The following is a 27,089-nucleotide window of genomic DNA, read 5'->3' on the forward strand; positions in this document are numbered from 1 at the left end:
ATCAGATCTCGTAATTAAAAGTAAAGGAAAAAGTTTATTATTAAATGCTACTGTAAATTTTGAGTCCCCACTCACTATTTTGATGTCCATAAAAAACGTCATATTCATTAATTATTCGACCAAAACGTTCACCATTTACGGATCACGTCCTTTTTTGAACAAAAGACAAACAGAAACCCATAATCACATATACTCTACGTATATAAAGAAACTGGCAAAACACTCATTCACATCACGTGATGCCAGCTACATATATACAAAAAATATCCGGACTAGCATAATTAAATTAAGTGGATGTGGGATGCAGGAAAGATATAGGAAAATACAAATTAAAAACTACGAAAAAAATCATATTTTATAAATATATAAGTATACAGACACACAAAACACATTTTTAACGAAAAATTTACATTTTTTGTTGTTTTTTCATCCTAAATGTAACATAAATATATATGTTTACACAGCAAAGGCCATTAAAAAGCAGATACATATCGTGGAATCCCGTATATGTTTATGTTAGATAATATATAAATATATGTACAATAGACGATTCAATGACAGGGTATTAATTTGTTATTTGTGGTATGTATATTTATATATATATAGAAGAAAACGAAAGAAAGAGGGAACAACCCATGATTTTGAACAAAGAAATTGAGTCAAACAAAAATTATGAGTCCTATTTTTTTTTCGGAGTAAATCTTTGTAAATTTATGTAATTATACAATAGCTAGAGGTATTCAGTAAATGAAAATAGAAATTTGTTAAAAAAATTCTTTTGTAAAGAAAAGAGGAAAAAAAAAATATCACATGATAGATAGAAAAGAAAAAAGAAAAAGGAACCCGAAAAAAAAAATAAAGGAAAAAATTACCTCTTGAGGTGGAACATCTAATGTAATGGTTCTTAGATCAACTTTCTGGTAATTTTCGATGCAAGGAAGTACAAAGAATATACCTAAAAAGATGGCGATGGTGTGAAAAGCAACAACATACATAGCCTTATAAAGGACTAGTGAGTTTCCTACATAGATATCGTTTTTTTAATAGCCTTATGAAGGACAAGTGAATTTCCTAAATAGATATCGTTTAAAAACAATAGCCTTACAATGGATAAGTGATTTTCTTATAAAAAAACATTAACCTTTTGAAGTACAAGTACGTCTTCTATATAGATATCGTTTATTATTAAATTTTTATACATAAAACAGTGTGGATTTCATGCAGTTTATTATATGAGATGAGTGTATAAAAGGAAGACTTTGATGGCCTATATACAGCCTGTCAAAGCGAATTGTGAATGAAAATTAAAAAAAAATTCATTGCCTTTCTAAATAATTTACCAATTCCCCCCCCCGAAATATCAACTGATGAATCAATGAAAAGAAACACTTCTTATAAAACAATTTTTTCATCTAGTAACTGAGATCGAGGTATAAAGAAAGCGTGTGCACGCACTCCTTGACACAGGAAAGCGTATTGACAAGATATCATACATCGTTCCCTGCTCCCAAGGTCTTTATGCCAAGATAAAAAGGCTATTACCAATTATTCTATATTTCCCTTAAAATACACCAATCCAAATAAGGCATAATTTAATGAGGTATTTTCCATGGAACTGGTAAATAAACCCACGCCGCTAGGTTGAATACGAAAGAGATAAATAAAATGAGAGGGGGGAAAAAGTCTAATCAAACATAGGATTTGTTGGATAGAATTGCTACAATCATATAAATGTAAATATAATTTGAATAGAGATTTCTTTAGTCTCCACAAACTAGGATTTTTCATCCATACATATTTCATCTAATGATGTAAATAATCAAAAAGATAGATAATACGCAAGAAGGAGACATAATCGTACATTGATCCGCTTAAATCTATGCATTTTGAGCATTATAGTATATTCCATACTAGGGTGGCTCTTATTCTCTGCTTAAAACATCACCTATTGGATTACCTTCTCTCGCCCATTCTCTGAATCCCCTTAAATAGAGCATTTTTATGGTACTTGACAATTTTGATGGCCTACAAGACAATGTTTGATATCAATACAACCCCCAAATCACTCATATCAACGGAAATAAGCATTTTGTTTGATCATAACAACCGTTAAACGTTGGTTTGATGACTTCAAATATGGTTGAGAGACAGCAATGATACAAAACGTAGTAGACGTCCAAATGAGGCGCTAACAACAGACAACTTCAATATGTATTTTTGAATGATCCCAAAGTGAATTAGCATGAGTTATTTGGCATCGTAAAGCTATTAAAATAACGTGTTGGTCTTATATTGCATGAACATTGGTCCATGATAATAGTCAGTTTAAAGTGGTTTCCGCGTTGTTTGCTCACTATTGAGCCCGAACAAAAACCTGCTAATACTTCAGAATAGTGTTTGGGCATGTTTAATTATAACACAGCAAAAATGCTGCGTCAGTATGTTACAATGGGAGAAAAAATATCAATCAAATCACTCTGGAATCAAAACGATCATCATCTCAGTGAACAGCAACTAGTGAACCTCGTCCAATTCGACCAAAAGCACAATAATCAATGCATGGTATAATATTCATAGACTACCTTGAGTAGGGAAGTATCATTGGTATGAAAGTGAGTTTCGATGAGGGCTGGCAACAAGGCTGTGTAGCAAATACTGAGTGTGTCATATTAAGATAGAAAATAAAATCAAAGTATGTAGGTATATTAACAAGGAAAACTTTGTATGCCAAGAGATATTTCTGAGGGTTAGGACTTGATATAAAAAGTAACAATGTAACAACGAGCGTCTGTTGTTAAAGCTGAGCCTGACCTATTAAAAAAGAAAATAGAAAAGGACTAAAATATACAAATAAGAAATAAACTTTAGATGAGGTTTAGCTACAGCTCAGAGGGTCGGATTGAAAAGTAATAAAGAAGAAAAGTATAAATCTATAACATTCAAATAAAGTTTGTTTATCAGGATGTTTGCCGATGACTTATGTTTTTGTGTTACTACTTGATATGCAAAATAAGAATGTAAAGATGAGCGTGTGTCACAGAAGCTCAGCCTTTCATATTAAAAGTGAAAAGAAAAAGGTAGTACTATGTACAAATAAAAAATAATCGATGTGACTCTAAACTTAACAACGAATGTCTTAAGCACTCAGAATAAAACAGAAATGAAAAGTGGAGTTTATTTATTTGTAAATCTTAAGCACTTTTTAGCATCTGAGTTTTTTTTCATTTTTGATGTGATAATCTCTATGTTTTTAAATAACTACGTTTGAGTATACTTATGAAAAATGGAGATTAATAATAAAGTTTTCTTCTATTTGATTAAACTACAGTTTTGTCTTTTCGTAAACACTTAATAACTCCGTTTAATGTTGGAAAATCCACCTGTTATTTTTTAAGTTAGGGTTAATAATGAAAAAAAAAGAGCCCCTTCAATATTGATTTAATTTAAAGATATTTTGCAGAGAAAAGTTTCATTTAGATAAATAAGTGTAAAACATTGATTTTAAGGCCACCCTAATATGGAAATGTATATATATATATATATTTTTTTTGTATCACATCAATTTATTTCAAGTTAAATAGGGCTTAGATCATTAGTGAACTGCGGATTTATCATTATAATATAGAAATATAATATAAAGTGACAAAATAATAATAAAAATGACTTTTTGTCAAATGGTAATTTATTTTATTCATATTCTAGAAGAAGCATAAATTTAAATGCAGTTAAATTTAAAAGAAATAATATATATAGTTTTTTTTAAGAAGTCAACTTATAAAGTATAAATCAAATTCTAATCAAAAAGTTAAGAATCCACATGATACCATTTTTGATAGTATTTTGACACAGTAATATTATCTACTGTTCAAACCCTTGTCTTTCAAAATGTATTGTATTTATATTAGCTATCCTCTTTCAATTGAAAGGATCTTATAGGAAGTATTTTGAAGCACTGATAAAATAGTGGAATCGGGAATGAACGTTGTTTACTTGTAATAGTTTGACAACGAAGCGGGAGAAAGTGTCTCCTTCTTGCGGCAAAATATAATAACCCCCTGCAAGATAATACTTATTATAATAAAATATAGAGGGCATTGCAAATAAGTTAGGAATTTTTAAAGTGACCATATCTTGGGTCCCATTTTGAATTTCAGCCTAAAAATTACTTATGTGTGACTGGCTCAATTTTCTCTTTCATATGAGATTTGTAAAAAGAATACCAAAGCCATAAGAACTGATAACTATCCAAAGCTTCTAAACGCCTTGAACAACAAAAGTACTTCAAAGTCATTCTGCACATCGCTGTGACAAAATTTGTGTTGGACGCAAAAATTAATCAGCAAAATGTAAGGATCACCGCTTGTGATCCGAGTGATGACTCACCAGTTTTGAAATCCAAGAATGCCCCTGACGTCATGGTTTTTGATCTGTGACCAGTGAGTGTTCCATCATGCAGCCATACTTAATTAAAGCTGGATTAAAATCAATAAATCTGAGTAACTGAAGATTCGGAGGGGCGTCTTGCTACTTTGGGTAGAGGAGAAGTTTGGCCAGAACTATGTGGTATTTTTGAAAGTCTCTGCCCAATGCAATGTCTCCAAGGAAACCCTGTCACTCCTATTCAAATGTGTTCTGTTGTTTTTTTTGTAAAGGCTCAAATCTGGTTAGTTATAATCGAAATTTGAACATTCTTAATCACTCTCTATGGGACATCATTAAAAAAAAAGTCAACAAACGCTCCTACAGCCTGTTTGGCTTCCTTTAACTCTCCTAGATCTACACAATTTTCCTTGATTGTACAATCAAAACTGCTGCACGATTCAGGTAAAGGATCACATGGGTTATTGAGGCTGGAGGATTTGTTTATATCAAATGAATCAGAACAGCAGATCACTCGCAACAACTTTTCATTAGATTTCATAAGGGCTTCCATAGACGAATGATACTTGGGACAGGCCTAATGCATAGGTTCAGGTTCTGGCTGTACGCAGTATAAAAGTCTGGGCTCCTACAGTGAGGACATATTGTAGTCTTGACATTTTGAACTTTTTAAGCCTTGTAGGCCGGTGCACTCAATGTTAAAAGGTGTAATTTCTTTCATCCAGGAAATGTTAATTAAAAGTTCAAAAAAGAATTAGAACAATAAAAAAGCTGAATCCGCACATTGTCGCTTCCAAGGCTGTGTAGCTGAGGTTATCAAGAGAGGTGGATAACATTATTAATAATGGAATTCCATTAAATGTAGCTTTCAAATAATGAAAAAATTATGGGTATATGGCTCCGTCCACAAGGAAAAAGTTTTCTTGGAAGAGCTCATAAATTTGTATTCGTTTTTTGCGTTCTATTTGATCTGAGTGATGTCTTTTGAAAACGGCTTCCAGAGTGCAAGGCACTGGTCTATTTGTAATTAATTTGTACAATCAGGAGTAAAGATGAAGTTTGGAGATTTCAAGTCACAGTGATCACGAGGATAAAGAGTAAGAATGAGCAGTTATGTTGTTTGTGCAAAATGGGTGATGAGAAGAAACTTTGTAGATTACATTGAAATCACAAATCTTGCAAAGATATCGTCACGCACAATAAGTTATTACAAAATAAGAATTCGAAGAGTAGATTAGGTTAATGGTGAGGATAAAATATCTTCATAATTTTAAAGAAAGACACTATTCTCTTTATAAAATGGGCTATGGGAGTGCATTTTGTAGGATACTTCAAAATCACAGATCCCGTGAGGATATCGATGGCCTCTCCATAGAGGATAGGACGTGTCTTCATCAAGTAATAAACTATGAATGTTATTTTTAGAACGTAGTTGTAACTTGTATAAGTAAATTGTACAAATCAAGATGAATAACTAATATTTACACACCGAATGTGCCCATTTTTACTTCTTTATTAATTAACTACAACCTTTAATTCATATATATATATTAGAAACCGGTTCAAACAATTGCATATGCTCATAAAAGACGATAAGTAACTCTAAAGATTTGTAGCAGAGTCATAATTTTGAGTCCCAGTTGGACTCAAATTGTAATCGCCGTCAGAGTAATTATGGCCTTTCTCCTCGTTTATTTCCATCCCCCTCTTCCCCCTTGTACCAGCTACTTGTATTTGATCTAATAAAACGTCCTGAGAGCTGAGCTTCTCTCCTTCCAGAGTATTTTGCAAGTTTTCAGGGTTACCAGGTTGATTTTCTGGTTTTTTAAAATCATTATTATAATGTGAAATATGCACCCGATTAGTATCACTGGTTATGTCTATGAGTAGATATGTCGTCTATCAAAGTTGGCAACATTATACTCAGAAGGATTTCAAGAACTTTGGAATCCCTACACAATAAATACATCAACACTCTTAACCGGTACAAAACTTTTTGAATCCGAATAAAAGAAAAACAATATTGTTTTAAAAACGTTGTCGTGGTGCGGACCTTAAACATTATTTATTTTAATGGTGGTAGCCATATGATTGTAACTTTTTGTGAGGGCATTTTTGATACTATAGTGCGTGAGTTTCATGTGTGTTTACTATTATTTGTGATAAATAATAAACTTGGAATGTTTATTGAAGCAAATTTTAAAATAATAATTTCTTGTTGCCAAATGTACTTAATTGCAATACTTTGAAACATATGGTAATATTTTTTAAAGATCTAGGATCCCTCCACTGTAATAAGTAATATATATATATATTAACCATTAATCTACAACAACTGACTACTGACTACAATAGTGATACCTCGTAACTACATACTACTATTAAGAAATGGTGATAAGCGATTGATAATGGCAAATCTAAATACAAATATATTAACAACTATAGTTTAGCATAATGTAATGGCAACCCAAAACTCTTCAAATGACAAAGTCCCATTGGTTAAATAATAGTTATTTGGCACAATTTTACCTAATCAACACAAAAAATTTAGACTGTTAATTTGTTGTCAGCTATTAATTATCTATGTAGTGTTGTGAACAAAGTTGAAAGGTTGAATATGAATCAGCTTTTGTTAAGTTGTCAACAATTATCAAAGCCCTTTGTTAATCACTCAAAAATTGAGAAGAATTAGCTAATGATTAACTCCTTTGAGGTCTTTCGCCCTCTGTATGTCTTTTTTTATGAAAAAATTGAGAGATACAATATGGGTAACGGCTTGTGTTGGTTTTTGGTTTGAACATCTTAGACCAGTCAGTTATAATTTTGAGTGGGCCGAACTAATTTAGAGCTTTAAAGAATAATAATACATTGCTTAAATTATGTTTCTACACTTCATATATTAGGATATAAGAAAAAATGGGTCCATTGACTTACACCCCAAAAAATTGGGTCTATATATTAATAACGAAAAAATTGGTCCATCATTTGAAAACAGTAAAAAATTTTATATACAGTATAAGATTGAAACCGAAATATCGGGGGAAAATTAGACTCCACTAATTCAACCTTTTAAAAAAAATTCAGTTAAGACTAGTCTCACTGAAACTTTCAGTTTGGATCAGTTTCATTTAAAATTATGTGGGTAACGTTTTATAGATGAATTGACTGATGACGTCAGTTGATGTTCACATTTGTGAACATATTTGTACAACTGATACATCAGGATATAAGTCCATAGATTTAAACTGAAAAAAATCAGTCTATATATTGAGATTTAAGGATAACATCAACAAATTGAATCCCAAATTCAGTTGGAATTTTGCTATGAAATTTCTGGATCAATCTCATAACTGATTTGGTCCTTTAAACAAGTTTTATTTGGACCTGAGTCAAAAATAAAAATAAAATCTTTCTGAATCAATTTCATTTAAAATCCGGTTGTTTGTTTTTTTTCAAAATAATTAGTACTTTTGCACAGAGAACATTTCAAGAGTATGGAAGAAAGTCGGTCGGTCAATAGATTGAAGCCAAACAAAATCGACATAGCTCAGTGGACATCATTCTTTGGAGAATTTATTCTCATTAACTCAATATGGGTTGGTTCAATTCACAGTCGTCCCTAAAAAAGGAAATATAAAGTATGTGGACTTCAACGACAGTTCTTAGATCAGATGGAGTAATTGAAATACTATAATGTTTAATTATACTTAATCAGTGCAACTCCTTCCGACCAACTAAAGGAATATTTAAAAAAAAATCAGTATATAAATTGAGTGCAAATAAATCCTTATACGATTTGAAGGCGGCTACATTTCGATCCAATATCGGGCTCTGGACCGAAATATCGCTCACAATCGATCTACAAAAGCAACTAAATACCAATCAAGGGGAGGAGAATTTGGCTCCGGACCGAGCCGCTGCATTATTGACAGAGTGATCATTATAATTGTTATGAAGTGTTTACAATTATTTCATCAACAAATCGTCTTCTGAAAAGAAAGAGAAAATGGACCAAAAAGGTTGGTAACTATGAAGTTATTATTCAATAATGGTTGTTCACAGTATAAAGAAGGTAATTCTAATTTAACCAATCAGCCATACAAACTCTGACTAAGGGAAAAGAGGCGAATATATCGATTGCTCATAATAAAATACACTTTTACTTTTTGTCTTAGACAGGTAATGCCGTGCTCTAACATTGCATCAAAATATATATGAACTCGTCAATTTGAATCGTCTAGCTTGACGTCATTATGCAACATTTAAAGAAAAAAAATACATATACATTTCTACAATAACAAAGTAATATTCATAATAAGTATGTAAACTAGTAATATTATTGATTTCAACATTGAAACACCACAAAAATACATAGCATTAAATAATGGTGAAAGCTTTGTAAAAACTCTCTAAGTTACTTAAGCTTCTACTTATAATAGTACACAATTAATAATTACACTAGAAATTAAAAACATCAAGATATATTGAGGACTAATATGTTGTAGGGTGATAAGTACGAGACGATACTACTACGTCAGAAACGCCATCTACCGAGCATTAAAAGTATTTCGGCTCTCTCTACATTAATACTGATGTACAAGATCATATTATAATATTTTAAAAGTTGCCAAAAAGCGATTGGAGTTTGTAAAAACAGAATATCCCTTGGTGAACAGAGCTTGAAGGATCATCATCTTTGTATATGTTGGAGGGGTTGGGTAACTAACTTTTTATTTTCTAAAGGTCTTATCATTCATTATTTTTTATTGTGAATTTTAAAATCAATATTTTTGTTGATTTAGATTTTAAATGAGGAATATTTCTATCTAAGGCTCAACCAGTTTGTGGACTAGAGAGTAAAATATCCCTTGGCTTATCACATTATTAAAAAATTATCAAGCTTTTATAATTCTTCTTTAATTCTTAAAGGTGGAGATTCTAAGCGTAATGTAGTCATTTTTACAAAAAGCCTATAAATATTTTGTAAAAAGTCACACTAATCTCTTATTCTGTTCTCTGTAAGTTTTGTTTTGGAGTAGGATTAATGCTCCACAAATTTCTTTACTCTATTATGAAAGGGATTTGTGTTGATTTTCTTTCTATCCCAGCTGCTTAGAGGTGATTTAATTAATTGCCATTTAAGCTGATCTCCCCTGGTATTCTTCAAATTGACAAGATTACATCGTTATTTTCGGTTTCTTTTATTTTCGCATACTGGAAGGTCATATTTGCATAACTCTTCTTATAAATAATTTTATCTTACATATATTACTGGGAACTCTTGCCATATGAACACAAACCCGTGAGTTTGGGGAGGGATAGGAATGCTAAAAACTTGTTGTCTAATTTGTCGAAAATATCAAACTTTTATTTCAATTATTTGTTCGTGTTGTTATAGTTTTGAAATCAACAATTTTTTGTAATCAAAAATTGTATTTTTCATGAAAAACTCGGGTATTGTCGAAATGAACAAAAAAGTGATCGTCTCGTATATAAAAGTTTTAGCCGACCAAATTTTCCAAAGTTTTTTTTTTTTTCAATATGTCTTAACAAAACAAAAGGTTTCTGTCAAATTTCATCTTTTGTCACTTTTCTAAAATTTCATCAGTGAAATTTGAGATTTATAGAAAAAAAAAATTGTCAACTAAGCCCAACCCTCCCAAAGAAAATCGTAGTGACGCCTCTATATGACAAAAAAACCTATATGTGATGTTTATTTTTAAATCAGTCAAATCAGTCTGTAATTGTGTTTTTTTTTAAAATAAAAGTATGATCAGGAACGGTCACATAGAAATTGGCTCGAGATCAGGGATGTCCAATCCATGGCTTGCGGAATGCACTGCAGCCCGTTTAATGTTTATGTGTAGCCACTACTTATTATCATTACAGTTAGTATTTGTTAGCTTGACTGTCAAACTATCACCAATACCTTTAAAATACATATAAAAATTGAAAATATTTGACATCATCTTGCAAGTTATAGCACTTTATTTTATTTTTTATTTTATAAATCCACAAAACAGATGCCCCTGAATCTTTTTTTTGTAAGCCAGTTTGGCCTTGAAAAATTAGACTTGCTTTTTTTTATATTTGACATAAATTTGAAATAAATATGTATTCAATCGTTTTGTTTTAAGAAGCAATTTTTCATGAAATTTAATTTATTTGTGTTCGTAGCCTATTAAAATATTTCAAGTGGCAATACAGTCCATTATATCTAAAGATTGAATAACCTTGGTATAAATGGTTAACACAAAATAAAAGTATGGGTCTTGTTTAATTGTGTGTCTGAAAAATGGTTATATATACAAATTGTACGCTACGACATGTTTGTTTTCAAATCATAAAGAACAGTACAATGACGTCATAAAAGCGTTACAACAATGGACATATCAACAACAGTTGATATAAAAAAATAAAAAGCAGTCCTTTATTTGAGACTGAAAAAAATTAAAAGCGGTAAATGGTCTTTCTATAAAAAATGAATTAAATCAAACCAGTAAAAATTGACCTCAGAACGAGTCTCAACACTTGTATACGTAGTGCATCAACATAAAAAGATGTTGAACAAAAATCATGGAAATGAGAAAACTGAAATGAATTGATTTTCTTCCTTTAACATATCGCCCAATATTTCATAGACATATTTGATTCAACTATAGGGAATTTATTCTACTTTGTAGGATGGATAAAGATATTAAAGAATTTTTTTATAAACCATTACTAAATTTAAAGGCTAATATTGGCTACGATATGGCCCCTTTTCTAATAAAATCTATAAATTAGTTATTCTTTTATTTTAACAATTTATAATACTAGACACATTTGGTGCGTTAATATAAAAACAATCTTCAACATGAATCAAAGTTTAATTCAAATAACATTACAGTCCAATAATTAATGGACTTATTTGATACAGTCATGGTCTTATTCTTCAAACATGGTTGGAGGAGTTAAGATACCCAAAAAAATGGACGTAGTCTTCACATGAGTGGTGCATCAAGATAAAAACCATCTTGAACAAAAGTCAAGAAAAGTCAAATTGATTTTATAGAAATCTTTGATATTTAAGTCAATTACAGACTTCGCATACACATTTGGGGGATGAATTAGGATACCTAATTTTTTAGCTACAGTTTCGAATACCAGTAGTTGCATGAGGTTCCGTGACCGGGAATAAAAAATTCCAGCACAAGTAACTCGGTAAATCTTTTGGCCTTGTTTTTGTTTTTCTTACTTGCATCAAACAAAGTCGTTTACGATGAATGACGAGGCCAAACGTCATATGGTTGCCACTCTCCTCCGCGCCGGTAGGTCTGTCAAGGAGATAATCAAGGCCACTGGACTATCCAGGACTACTGCGCTTAAGGTCCAGAAGCTTGTCAAGGAGGGAAAATACCTGAAGGAGGGTGTTTGGACCGGCAGACCACGGAAAATCAATGGGGATGAGGTGAAGGAAGCCTTCACAAAAACATTTGCCCACCTCAATCACCTGATTTGAATCCCCTTGACTACAGTGTGTGGTGGCAAATTGAGAAGAAGGCCTGTGCTACCTACCACCCGAATCGGGACTCATTGAAAGCCAGCGTCAATAAGCAATGGGCAACCATGGAAGACCATTACATCATCAATGTGTGCAAGGCCTTCCGTGGGCGCTTGAAGGGTGTCATAGCAGCTGATGGTGGTTATATTTAGTAATTGTATCAAATTTTATACCAGAATAAATTCCCTATTATATAATTCTCAAAAAATACCTCATACGAATTTTATTACACATTTAATTATTTGCCACAAAATGTCCGTGTATTTAATCAACTACCGGTATATCCATATATAAACTATACATTCTTGATTGCTAAACAAACTTGTTTTCAAGCGAGTGTTCCCTATTTTAAAAAAGTATAAAATGAAGTATCTTTCAAGAGGAATAAAATGGTGTACATAAAATGATTTTTAAGTTTTTTTTATTAAATCTATTTACGTTGTACATAGTTTGAAAATTTATTTTCATAATTAATTATGAAAATGAATACCTACATGTCTTGAGATTGATTAATGACATGAAATGTGTATATTACCAAGAATGCACTGGATGTAAACTGTTTCTACGTGTTACTTGGTTTATTAATGGGTTTTTTATTACTTTGGTTTTCAAAGTTGTCTACTCTATTTAATTAAAAGCTTATATATCCCTCATATCCAAAAAAAGAAAAACATTTCTGTTAGTTTGGACTGGGCCCCCGTACATGAACTCCCATGATCCCTAATTAATATAGCAATTAATTATTTAGAAAGGATCATTAATTAAGGAAGCTAATTTCTGCAATATACAAATTATTTTTTTTCTAAAACTTGGGTACATATTGAATTGAAATGTCTTAAGTATTACAAATAAAATACGGAATGGATTTGGTTGAATCTGAGTTGTGTATATTCCTCAGTTTTATTTGTATTTTGATTTTAGAAAGTGTTGATAACCATTACGAGGTTGTGTTAGCTCTCTTGATATTTACAAATCTGTATATATATATGCATATAAAATAGAGCTCGTGCGTGTCTTTTATGTTTGCCTACACCGTTGAACCTAGAAGGTTGACATTTTTGCATGGGTGTTTTCTTAATTTGGTGATGCAGAGATGGGGGTTCCTATTTTTTTTTTTTTTTTGGGGATGGGGGTGTTATTCTATACTCAAAACACAAAAAATGTCTTTTGGAGCTCAAGAACACTAGAGAGAGGGTTGAGTTATTAATCAAAAAGTGACTGCTGTCTCTAAAAACAATTATACTAATTAAACGTTTTCTAAATTAGCAAATAAATCGTAGAAAATTGCAGTTTCATTTTTCCAAGTGCAAATGAATGACTTTTTTTATGGAATTTTGAGTTTTGTAAGCAAAATAAAGTTTGTAGAAATTGGTTTGAAAATTCGTATGAATATAAATATGATACATAAAAATTGATTTTGACTGAAAAATCTGTCATATCTAAAAAGAAATTTAATGATATTTTAATATATAATTTTAGTAATGTTTGCAAAAATGAACCAGTTTTCAAAGGTTATTTTATCGACAACATTATTATCCATAACTTTTTTGTTTTTGCAACTAAAAAAAAATATTAATAAGCTCGTGTATCTATTTACAATTCCAATTTTTTTTGCAATTTTCTTAGCAAATTTCGATTGGGCATTTTTTTACAAAAATAAAAAATGGATTTCCCATTTCTACAAATTTTTTTCATACGTCAATAGGGTTACACTATGTAAAGTTTTTAACACTATTTTTTTTTAAATTAAAAATTGTATATATTGCTCTTCTGCACCCTCACTGGTCCATGCAACACGGGGTAACCCTTTACTATTTTTGTATATAATTGTTGCTTCATATTGTATATTCTAATGGAATACATATAGGAGGGTGGGCTATAATGGAGGGGGATTATTTTTAACTACAATATTTATTTTCGTATTCCTCATAGTTTTTTTTATGGTGTTATATATGTTTGACATATATTTTGGTGAAATTAAGCCCATCATATTAAAAATTTTTGACCTTATTGTGGAGATACCGTACTTAAAATCTATGACACACAATACTGTGGTAACCCATAATAAGTTTCATAAAGAGTACACTCAGTTTTTAAAGCAGATGCTAAACTCAAATGGTATGTAGACTTGAAGACGGGTTGTATTTAAATTCTAAGAGTAGCTTTCTTTATATCTATTTATATATTTTAAAATCGCTTTATTATCCATTAGGTTAAAGCTCTCCTGAATCAATCTCACATAAGTACTCATGTAAATTATCTTACTTAGAGAACATGTATTATAACTTTAGCGTGATAAATGTCTGAACTATCTTATATCATTGGAGTTTGTACTATTCAAATTAGTAATTGGTCTTTTACATAACGCTGTTAAAACAATCATATGTAGTACAAACGTGAAGTAAAATATTGTTTCTCTAAATTGAGCATGGTTTATAATTGCGTCTGTCAACTAATTATCAAATAACTAATAATTCAATTATATGGATGTGCAGAAAATTGCAAGTAGAGTAGCTAAACTTGATTGTCACAATAAAATAATGATACATTGATAGAGTTTATTCGGATCGATAATGGGGGACGTTATAAGTCTATTAAATCATAAAAAAAATCTAAACTATAGTTAAAATTCCTGAGTACCTTAAATCATCTGAGTAATTTGAATAATAACACTATAACTAATTCAAATATATGTGTATGAAATATTGGGCTTTATTTACATATAATATAAAAAGAGATTGATATTTGTTTAGAATTGTTTTTATGTGGACACGCCACAAACGTAGTCAATTTCCATTAATAAAGTATTTTTATAAAGTTTTTGAGTTTGCCTCAAATTGCATATAAAGTAGTCAAAAGGAACCTTCTCAAAATTAAGAATGATACATTAATAGATTTTATGGTTATAAGGAGCCATATCAGGAACAATACAAGTCTTTTAAACGAATTAAGGTTCTAGAGACTAGATGCAATTCTGAGGCATCTCATTTAATCCCAAAAAATTGAAAAATAAGTCTGAAACTGACTCAAATATGTGTATGAAAAATTGGACTGTATGTGTGGATATATGAAGTAAAAAATTATATTGTGATTATTTACTTTTCTTGATTTGTCTTCAAGATTGTTTTTATGTTGACGCACCACAATGATAAGAGAGGGGGAATCTGGGAGATAAAGTTATTATTTTAAGGGTATTTTAGGTGGTAATAATTTTGAACTAGGAACGACAAAGACGGTGATCCTTCAAGAGACTATCGTTCTTCGAAGAAGAATAAGACAAATCGATTGTGCATGTGCTTTGTGCCACTATGAACAAAGGTGCATATAATTGTAATACTTTTTTTTTTTTTTGTACAAACAACAGTAAAAACAACAAACAATTAAAGCCAATCGGTGATTTGACGTCATTGCAACAACGCACTAAAATTTACGTATACTTAAATACTCAGTCTAACCTCTTGGGGTGGAACACAGAGTGTAATCGTTCTCATATCAACGACTTCGTGGCTCTCAACGCAAGGTAACCCAAAATGTAGACCTGTATTGTTATAATTAAATTATCATAAAAGTTAATTTAACATTTGGGGAATGATTGGTTTATTTTTGAATGTAAATTACAAAAAGAAATAAATAAGAGGATTTGATTTACCTGGACCTTTGGAGCCACCTTGTAATAAACGCCCTAACCTAAAAATGACCGCCCTTTCGTATTCTTGAACAACCTTCAGGTGTAAAACAAAAAGAAAAAGAAAGAAAAAAAAAATTAAAAATGACTTAAAAATAACAAAACTAATTAAATATACAAATTTGTCATAAATTACCGTCCATTTTGACCTTTTGCCCCCCCCCCTATTTTTTAGCTATTGTCAAGGTTTTTTTTAAAACGTTCAAATTGATTCTTCGGTACATTCCATTTTTAAAGTCAGTTGAATTAGTAAGTATTCCTCACATTTTAAATAAAGAGTTTCCCATCATGTTATGGGCTGTAGTAGTGTTGAAAATCGTTTGTATTTTGGGATTACTCTATATAATACTGGAGACCAATTGGCATATCCTCAAGTGCGCCAACTATAAGAGGGGTAGAAGAACTGAGAAATTACTACAATAACAAAACATCAGTTTAAATGGACATTTCTCAAATTTTCATCCACAATATCTTAATTTATTAGCTTTAAATAATCGAATATGTATATTTAAAATAAAAAAAGAGGAATATATTAGTCATAAATTAGTTTTTTTTTATGAAATTATTTCAATCCGATATCCAGCCTCTTCACACAGATCATAACCCTCGTTTTTATAAAGTTATATAATCAATTATTTTAATAAAAAAATATATTTCTTTCAACAAAGGTATGACAAGTGGTTCACAAATGAACATTCAAAATAATCTACTACTTTTGTTGTAACTTCTCAGTTGAGTTTCTCTATTTGGTAGTAGGAGGGATTTAGCCTAATCTTGCAAGTCTTGAGTATCATATGTAAGGTTGCTAATTGTAAGCCTGCTAAGGGAAAAACAGAAAACCAAAAAGAACATGGTAAACCCAGAGAATTAAAAAAATATTTTGAGAGGTGAGTAGCTTAGATATCAATTCGTTTCATTTAGATAAGCTGCAAGAATCTGTACGGTTAAGAAAATACACACCAGTCCTACTTCGGACCAAGCAATGACATCGCTAAGAATTACTCCATTTTCGGTACTCAATTCTTATCGGTGTCGAACAAAGACTTATCCCTTACAACGCATCAGTGTTTCTCTCTTTCATTCATCTGTGGGTACACTCGTGACTACAAGTTTTAAATAAATATTCTTTCCTCAAAGAATGAAAGTAAAAAGACAACAGTTATAGAAAATATTAAAACACTCTACAAATTGCCAACTACTAAAAAAAAATGGAGCCAAAAAAAAAAGCCATGGAATTAACTGTGATTATTTGATTGCCAACTCCTGGACTTTAGCTACAGTTAAGAAGAAGGGCAATACTGATCCAAAAGCTACTCACAACTGCAAAAATTGTTTGGAATTATGTTTAGTAATGAAAATCGCCTTCATTTTTTTTAGTTATCCCTTGTTTTTAAAGTTGGAACACACAAGGGTAAAGAGTACATTTTCTTATCCTAAGCTCTGTTAACTTTTATTTATTAATTAAGAAAAGGAACTTCATTTTACACTACTTTTAATTATATTCAAAACCGGATTGAGCATGTTTGTGTCCTAATAAAAGACGGAGAGTCACCTTGAGGATTGGTTGCAGAATTATAATTATATGTCCTTGTGGGACTCAGAGTAGAATTGAGGATGGATGACTTATTCTTGTCTTTGTCCTTATTTAATTCCTTCTGTTCCTCCCCCTCATCACATAATCTTATAGCAGATCTTATGAAACTGTTTTTCTTCTAAACATTCTTAAAATTGCCTTATTGATTTCCACTCTCTTTTTTTAACATGTACAAAATGCTTCCAATTAGGATCACTGATGATATTCTATAAGAAATGTGCATGCTACACAAATATTATTAAATATTTTAATGCAGTGGCCCAGGCTAAAGAAGGATAAAGGACGGTAAGTTATGACAATGCTGTAAATAAATATTTATAATCAATGATACATATTCTTACCTTGAAGCACACAAAAAGTGAAAATGGCAATGTAACAATCACTATGATCCAGGAAAGGCCTGTAAGCAGCCATCCACAGATCCCAATTCCAACATCCAACTCATCCGCTGTATAAAAAAAATAATTATATAAGTACATTAAAACATAATGTCAGTGGTATAACAATTTTTAATACAGATGATCATTATATGCTTTCTAAACCGTGTCATAAAACTGACTTGAGTTAACATGACATAATAATTTTTTTTGTTTGAAATAGAAACGTTTTGAATAATTAATTATTAAGTGTAGGGAAGTAGTCGTGAATGGTTAATCTCTTTATGAAGCAACATACCATATTATCATAACGACAACCATAATAATAATTAAGTCCCAATTATGACCTTCTTTTAAAAAGTATTTTTTATTTATGTACATGAACGTGTCAAAATAAAATCAGACTGGGACGACAAAAGAAAAAATGTCCCACTTTCAAAAATGTTATGTATGCATAAAATGTTCATTCAACAATATTGGAAGCAAAGATAAAGAGAATTAACAAAAATATTAAAACCGGTGACACAATTATTGAAAAAAACTTTAAGTGTTATAACAAAAATTACAGTAATACAAATTGCCTCAGATATAACTTGTCTGAGGGACGATGATGCTTTCTAAAAATATTCTCAACATGCTCGTATGGTGGAGTTTTGATTCAGAGGGTAGTAATATTATATATTATTAAATAATTAGATCATTTATTAATTACGAAACAGCTTTAGATAATAAAGAAACCCCCTCAGATTACTTTTATTACAGTATCGCACCTCTCCAGTGTCATATTTTTCTACAGCTCGAATGGCTACAATTTGTCGGATAAATGTTTCTGAATATGTAGGTTACGGATATCTTATGGGTAAGTTGTAGAAAGTAGATCAATTTTTTTAATAACTAACATCTTATCATTCCCCCAGCCCCCTTCATTAAATATTCCAAATTATTCAATTAATATCAGATTTGTTTAAATTCTGAGTTTATTTTTATCTGATGTCTGTTTGTATATCAATTAATTTAGATTATTGAAAAGTCAATGTGTGTAAAATTGTAAAGGATCCTATGAAACGTCATACCAGTTAAGTTGCTCTCCTTTAAAACATTCATCAACTGGTTAGAATGACCACGCTCATTTTTGGTTTCTTTTTTTTTACATGCCCAAAATACACACGATCTTCATCACTACCTTTGCCTTCATGGAAGCTGAGCATTTAGTTTTGACTAAATACTCAACGTCCTAGCGTACAAAAAAACCAGTGTGGCTATGATATAAGAATGATCACGTGGTATTCGTTCTAACACATTGTTGTAAGGCTTTAGTTCTATATATTAAGATTGATTTATCTCCTCGAAGCATTAACCTCTCAACTTTCCTTCTCTGTATAAAGAAATTAAACTTTAAAAAAAAACTATTTTTATTACTAAAATAAACAGAGCAATGTATAAATTATCGAAGTTCTATTGAATATCAATAGAAGAACTTAAAACATATATTCATGAATATATTTTTAGTCCATGAGTTTATAAAAAGTCTTTGTAAACATTTGTATTTTGTTTGAATTAGGGTGAACTGGAATTTGGGTCTACCAAGGAAGGACTTATAACTCCCAAGCTTAGCCTCATTGTTATTCTTTTTTTTCATGAGGCTTACTTTATTCTTAAATGTTCCCTCTTCAAAAATTAACTTATATTGATAACAGCTATTAAAAATAAAAGAGCTCCTGCTTTCTAGGACATGTTTTATATACCTCTCTACCAATAGTAGTTTTGGTAGTCTCAAGTTTCAATCCTTTTTAGCGTGATCAATTAGATGATTTGATATTGTTTGTATTATAAAGTAAATATCTATAAAATACACCATCCTTTGGCGCACTCTTTTTTTCTCTGTAGTGGATGAATATTAATTTATTAAAATAATAATTAATACTCTTCTTCTATTGATGAATAAATTTAATAATCCTAAACTAATAAATCTCCTCCAATAGTCATTACTGAAGGTGAATAAGAATCTTCTTAAATTGAAAAGGGCGATGAGTACTATTAGACAAACAACATTACTTCAAACTCCCATGATTTTTTCAAAAATAGTATTTTCAAAGCTAACGAATATCAATATTATTTAAATTTGCTTTGATAAAAATCTAAATAGATGCAGGTTTAACAAATAATGTCCCCTTTCTTTGAGATAAAAAAAGTTGTATTGAACCCTTTTGCTCTCAGTGGAGACCAGTATCAAATAAATACTATATTGATGACTATACTTGTTAATAACACATTTTTTTGTTTCATAGCCAAGATATCAAACTAATAGGCTGGCACGGTACGGATTTATACCCTTGTTCTGTTGGGTACGTTTTTACTTCCGGTGTTGAACAACGGTACGTATATATATAACACATATTAAATATTTTGATGCTACAAAAATTAGATTATATTTATATATTTTTTAATTAATAGATTTAGATAGTATGGTAAGATTTTAATGCATAAGTATAAGGGTGATGTAGTTGACCCACAAATTAGAAATCCTTGTCAGAATCAGTATAATTTTAGAAAAAAAATTACAAAATATTTGAAATTTTGGTTATTTTAAAAACATACTCAACAATAAAATATTTCGATAAACAAGAAAAGATCCTGATACTGTAACAGCCCATTACGAGCAATTTTTCTTTAAACAATTTCGTTGCTGTAATTTTGATATCAAATATGAATTACTCTTTGGGTTAAAACTGTCGAAAATGTGGATAAAATAATTGTTAATGTTTTAATTTTTTGGACTTCGGGATTTTTTTGGGAGTGATTGTCATTTTTTTTTGTCAATATATTCACCTGTATGTTTTAGTACCTTCTACTGAATATTCTTTGCTTGTCTGAGGATGATTAAAAACCTTATGACGAATGAACAAAACAAAACAATCTACTACAATATAGTTTTAAATTAATGTTAGGCTTACAACATCTTTACCATAAAACTGGACGAAATGAAAGGTTTTTTGGTTTTTGTTAGAATTTTTCCTATGAACAATGTTATAAAACAGAAGGCTATCTGTCGATTGCTCAGAAAAAAAATGTCCTAGTCACCAACAAAAGGACACAGTACAAGAAGAGGGTTGAGATAACAATGCCTCTCCGCCTGGGATGGTCCTATAAGGCCATCGGAGAGCAGACTGAGCCTTGTGGCCCTTCGGAAAACGATTTACAATGTATCTTTTAATTAATTTGCAATTGTAAATTGCTACCCTCGAGCCCCCAGTTTGCTCCCAGATAGCCTTCTAGGACAATCCCGACGCGGATTAGCGCTGCTATCTCGATTATTTCTTTGGACTGTGTGATCATGGGGGTGACTAAATCAAGGGTTTTTATTTTTTAGCAATTGAAAGCTAATTATTTGTTTCATAACATTGCTGATAGGGAAATTGAAAAAAAAAATAACTCGTAATATCACAAAATTTTCGTAATAGAGAGGACTAAATAATAACACTTGGCTGAGTAGTTGTATTATGTTAGAGAAGATATATAAAAATATTTTTTCTATATTTGTCCTTTGATCTACCATTTTGTCAACCAAATGATTCCAAAATATCATCGGCAAATTTTTCAATAAAGAATTACAGAAAATATTTAAATTACTAGCTGAGTTAAATCAAATTATTACGAGTTTTTGTAAAAAAAAGCTTCTATAATTTCCTTGTTAAATAGAATATGAAATAAAAATATTCAAATATTTAATAAATATAACACAAAAGTATTTAAATCTTATTAATAAGTTAAAATTTAACTTTATGTAAGAATGTATGAAAAACACTGTGTGCAGTGATGGAGTGTATATATTGCGTACTAAAGTAAATCATTTATATATTTTGAGCTATGAAATAACAATGTAGTCGTATTAATGAAATATTACCAATGTGAGCATACAGCATTGAACTCTTAAAAAGGGTGCGCTTTAAATAGAGCTTCCTGATGTAGAGAGATCGACAGGTAAATTCTTCAGAACAAAAAGCAAACCCAAAACCATAATAACTTTTTATTAGAACTGTACAAAGAAAAATGCTATTGAAAAAACTTTAACAATCAATCTTGGAAATAATCATAGAATATGGCCACCTCTAGCCTCTATCACAGCCTCCTCACAAGGTCAGGACTTGGCATAGGTAGCCACATTATGATCGACGGACGTATTGGGCCATGGCTTTTTGATACTGGCCTTGAGCTTCTGAAAATTTCTGAGCAATATATTCTCAACCTTTCTCCCTATGATACTCCACACACTGGAGTCGAGGGGATTGAGATCAGGACTGGGTGAGGGCCAGAAGCATTGTCCCAGAAGTCAGCAAATTGTTCCTTGAAGAAGTTCTGTGTCTTCAATGCCCTATGGCTGGAGGCACCGTCTTGGGTCCATACATAGTTATTTTCAGCATAGCTAGCCTTCATCCAGGTAATATTGTCCACCTCAGGACCTTATAGTAGGCATCAGCACCGTTTTTCTCATTTGGCTTGAAGAAGAAGGTATCCATTTTCTTCCCCCCGCAAGCCAAGACTTCCAAATACATTATTTGGGCTGGATGTTTTGCCCTGAAGTTACCCTGGACTTCATCAGGCTGTTTTAAATCTATCGTTTCTGCGGTTCAAAACCTGGTCGTCTGAGAAGATCTTCAAAGTCGACAGAAGACTCTTTGAGTAATTAAGTATGTACTTTTTTGCATCTTTCAAGCCTTAAAACATTCAATCTGACGTTGAAGAGATGTCTGTGAGTCTGGACAAGCTCTCAAGACAGAGGTAATCATGAACTGCCCTCTTTATGGTGATATCGTCCATGGTGAACTCTTCTGCCAAGCGGTACATTGATTTTGTAGGATCATCCTTGATTTTCACTCCATAAACTTGAGATATTTTCCATCTTGCTCTAAACCTTTTCCTTCACTTCCTGCCTTCCTTTTAACTTCTTTCCCATTCTTCCATGCGACCCTGATGTCCTGGACTGTCCTCACAGTTACACCGACAATGAAACAATGCACAAGAAAAACAACACATGTATCGAAACAATGCTTGAGATGATCGAGAACATATATGAATTGAGTTGTTATGCATGAGTGTCTACTAAAAAAACGGAATGTATAAACTGAGGATTTTTACAAGAGTTATCGTTTATATTATTCAAATAAAATTTGTAAAAAAAAATATTTAAATAAAACATTTCTTATTATTGTGGTCTCATGTTCAAGTGGGAAAAATATAAATTCCCTACTCTTCCCAAATAAAAGTCCTAACAGCTGCCTCTATTAGAGTACCTTACAAAAACATGTCGTAAATTAGAGATACACCTGTTTTAGACATGAAGAAACAACACAGCATGATAAATGTACATACTGTATTTATGTGGCCATAATTATTCTATCAATTTATCATTTTGCACCAAGTGATTTAGACGGACATTTAGCCTTATTTCCTCATTTGTTTCACCCCCCTCACTTATTGGAGTAGAAGAATGGAAATGGAAAAAATATTTCTACATATATTTTCCCAGCAAAACATGTCAGTGAAGGTATTTACAAATACCTTAATGTTAATGATATATATGTATACTAAAGTGTCTTCTTTTCCCGGGAAATGCATCTTGAAAAAATTAGGAATCCGGAAAGTATCGGACTCCCGTTAGAAAATAATAAATACTGTGATTTTAAGCTAGTTCTGCATAAAGTTGTTTCAAGGAAAGTGTCGAAGGACATAACAAAATACTGTGACCGGTAATTACATTCCGAGTGAATTCATTGCCTGTGAAATCCATCCCCTGAAATTTCATTCCCACTTTAATATTTAATGACGTCATACTGTCAAAACCAGTTATATATATACACTACCTGTTGGTAGTATTTAAGTATGTAGGGAGGCCCGGGAAGTCGGCAATGGGGAAGACTGTTGACTTATGATGGATTTGACACGGATATAAAGAGTTTATGGTGCTTATGAATTAGAAATAACGTCATCATAAGTCTTAAATAGAGAGTAGGACTGGAATCTCGATCTGAGGATATTGTTCAGACCTAGGGAGAAAAAATAAATTATGGCATTACTCATCCCTGCGATGGTCTATAATTACTAATAATCCCCCGCATCAATTTAGTCAAACATATTTCTCTTCTCACAGTTCAGATCTACGTAAAGAATAAGCAAGCTTGCTTAGCCCCCGTGCACCTTTCTCCAGGATCAGTTACACTCACCTACCTTAAGTTAATCTCTGGATTGAAAACATATTATATCCATATTTAAAGTGGGAATGAAATTACAAGGAATGAAAAGACAGAGATTTACTGGGAATGAAATAAACTGCCACCCTCAAAATTATCATCTGGAATACTGATGGATTCGGATGTAATAATGGTCTTGACCTTTGTGAGTATACAAAGTGGGGCCCAGAACTTGAAGTAGCCTGACTAAACAATGAAAAACTTGATTTTCTTGGAATCAATAAATGACAACAATAACAAATTTGTGATATGTTTAAATACTATATTTAATTCAATATGCTCTTCTTCAAAGCAATACCATCCTTGACACGCCAGCGAACAGATTAACATCACTTGACAATGAATGCTCACACTGTCATGATGGTAACTTGGAGTGATCCAACATTGGATGAAGGTGCAGCAGACCTTTTCTCCAAGATGCCCCAATTGTAGTCTATGAGATTGAGATTAGGCCTGGAAAAGGGCTACATGGAGGCATGCTAGAAGTTAACCATATTGTTGCTGCATAAGTTTTGATTTTTCTTGGCTGTAAGGGCCAGTAATTGACTTTTTTCATATTGTACGTTGTCGGGATGGAGATGCAAATGGTCTATACAGAAATTTCGGCAAACAATGCCTTCTTTTATGTTACTTCGACGATTTTAAACAAATTAAACATATAACACAAACCAAACTTATATTTTTTTGTTTCAACTGCCATCTTGTTGCGTAACAAAACCTTGTGTTAAACCTCCGTTGGTGAACTTGGATACTATAGACCCCGACATTAATAAAAATGCTTTCATTCCATTGAGTTTATATTTTATCACGGAAACTTTTCATTATGGTTCTAAATCATCGAATACACCAGACAATATGGAGAGCTTTTTTATCTTGAGAGCGCCTTGTTTAAAATTTATTCGGTTATTGAGCAAATTGTAATCAAGATTTAGTGGATTTAGTCAACCGTTTTGCTTAAAAGGCATTCCTTTTTTTTCTGTTTGAGTGATTGAATTCTTTTTTTTTAATGATAGGACTGATGCATACAACTTTGTCTACAAGGCTATAATATTGTATTTACTATTTTATATATTAAAAGTAATTGCATAAAAAACATAAGGTTATTTTTTTAATATTTCAATATTGGTTTTATCAATAGTAAAACTGTACTTTTTTACTATGAGCAAAAACAAATTATCATATGTAGGAAATCCTAAGCTCGTCGAACAGACAAACTTTTCCTTAAATACTGGGCCGTGCAAAGTTGTTTACTGATGATGTAAATATACTTTTTAAGAGGTTTTGTGGCAACCAATCTGATTGTTTCGTATTTTTACTGTTAAAATAAACAAAAATCATTCCTGTGAGAGCGTACCAACTTCCACACGTGAGACCATGTTCAATCAGGAAACAAAGAGGATCGACATTGCAGCCCTCCTCCGAGCGGGAGTGCCTCATAACAACATTAAGAAAAAGGTTGGGGCCTCGTTGAAGACAATTTACAACGTTTCCAAGTGCTTGGAGGCTTGGGGTGATCTCAAGCATTCCCCTGGGGCTGGCAGGAAGCCCACTGTCTCAACAAGGAAAGTAAAGGCAGTGTTCAAGAGGACTCCCAACAGGTCCATTGCCGACATGGCCAGAAAGATGGGAACGTCGAGATCAACTGTTTCAAGGGCATTGAAAAGGGCTGGAGGAAAGTTCCTGAGGCGCACTGAACGCCCTCTGCTATCTGAACGTCAGCGAGAAGTCAGACTTGAGCATGCCAAGAAAATCTTGAATGATATCAAGAGCTCATTTGGACGCATCATCCTTTTTTCAGATGAGAAAACTTTTACGGTCGATCCTGTTTTCAACAGGCAAAATGACCGTGTTGTGAGCTTTGAAGATGTTTGGAGATCCAACGGGAAGGCCATGAAGCCGGTATGGTTCACCAATGGCTCAGACTAACAGTGGATGATTATGTGAAGATTCTGGCGCCCAAGGTCCTTCCGTGGATCAAATCCATCGTGGGCAACTCTCCTTGGGGTTTTCAACAAGATGGAGCACCTGCCCACGCTTCCAAGAAAGCTCAGGAGTGGCTCAAGGACAACATGAACTTTTGGCCAAGCACTACTGGCCCCCTCAAAGCCCAGATTTGAACCCACTAGACTTCTCTATCGAGGCGCACGTGGAGACCAAAGCCTGCAAAAAACGACGCAAGAACATAAATGCCTTAAAGGCTGCTGTCAACAAGGCCTGGGCCTCCATGGACGCCGATTACATCCAGCAAGTCTGTGGCAGCTTCAGACGTCGCCTGACCAGTGTCATTGAGTCAAATGGTGGCTACATTGATTAAATTTGATCACAAACTATTTTATTATTCTAAATGTATGAATAAATTGTTTCTCAAGTCATTCCAAATGTCATTATTGTCCGCAATATGTTCTGAACAAAAATCGGTAAATAATTCTGCACGGCCCGGTATATAGAAAATAATTAATCAAGAAATCTTTGGTTTTTTACACAGTTATTCAAGGGCACTCTCACTCAAAGTTACAAATTACAAAGATGTTATATCTACAAGGCGAAATAATAACACCTTGAAAAAATAAAAAAAATAAGTAGTTAAAACTCATGAGGTCAAAAGTACTATAGTCTCTAGAACGCTACCTGGCTGTGCCTTAGCTACACACAGTTGATACAAAACGCCTGCAATATTTCATTAATATGATTACTGTTAGATGTATATGAAAATGACAAATTTGCCATCAAACATCCTTTCATACAAACAGAGAGAAAAAAAATTAAGTTAGTAATATAGATTCTACATATATAAAGGAAACATTCACTCATATGAGAAAATAAAAATGTCGTCTCTGTACAAGATATCTAAAGGTCCATTCTTAATCCAATCTATAAAAAAAAGTAAACAGCTTTGATGTTTTAACTTAATTAAAAATACAAAGTTGGACTCTTGGATATTTACCTATAATAACATCAAATCTAGCTTCTTTCAATCTAATATGATGCTCAATTGAGGAAATTAGAGCATTTCATTATCTGACCATAATATATATTTGAGTATTAAGTATTCAGTGAGTAGGTGTACGTGAATGTGCTCATAAAAAAAAGGGTTACACCAAGGATTTGTTCTGTTATTTTCTTCTCTATTATTAAGCATCATTTGTCTTATAACCTACCCCTTATTACTCCAAACAATGTCTTGAACTACCGTTAGTATCTGAGGTCTGGTAGATACATTTGGACCAAGTTTAAGGGTACCAAGATCCATTATGAATGGTTC

General features: G+C 32.0%; 1 protein-coding gene across 6 annotated transcripts in view; it reads right to left on the minus strand.

Moving 5' to 3' along the window:
* LOC121125947 (band 7 protein AGAP004871) overlaps positions 1-27,089 on the minus strand; it is a 333,305-nt gene that overhangs the window by 10,483 nt on the left and 295,733 nt on the right. For 5 of the 6 annotated variants that reach the window (XM_071891633.1, XM_071891629.1, XM_040721215.2 and 2 more), the window contains 3 exons: positions 17,544-17,650; positions 15,573-15,645; positions 873-955 (listed from right to left, as the gene is read on the minus strand). In XM_071891633.1, the coding sequence (XP_071747734.1) occupies positions 873-955; positions 15,573-15,645; positions 17,544-17,650 (263 nt within the window). Of the gene's footprint in view, positions 1-872; positions 956-15,378; positions 15,462-15,572; positions 15,646-17,543; positions 17,651-27,089 lie in introns of all 6 variants that reach the window. The other variant, XM_071891631.1, reaches the window with a different exon arrangement.

This window comes from Lepeophtheirus salmonis, chromosome 11, assembly GCF_016086655.4.
Source record: "Lepeophtheirus salmonis chromosome 11, UVic_Lsal_1.4, whole genome shotgun sequence".
In the NCBI taxonomy this organism is placed as follows: Eukaryota; Metazoa; Arthropoda; class Copepoda; order Siphonostomatoida; family Caligidae; genus Lepeophtheirus; species Lepeophtheirus salmonis.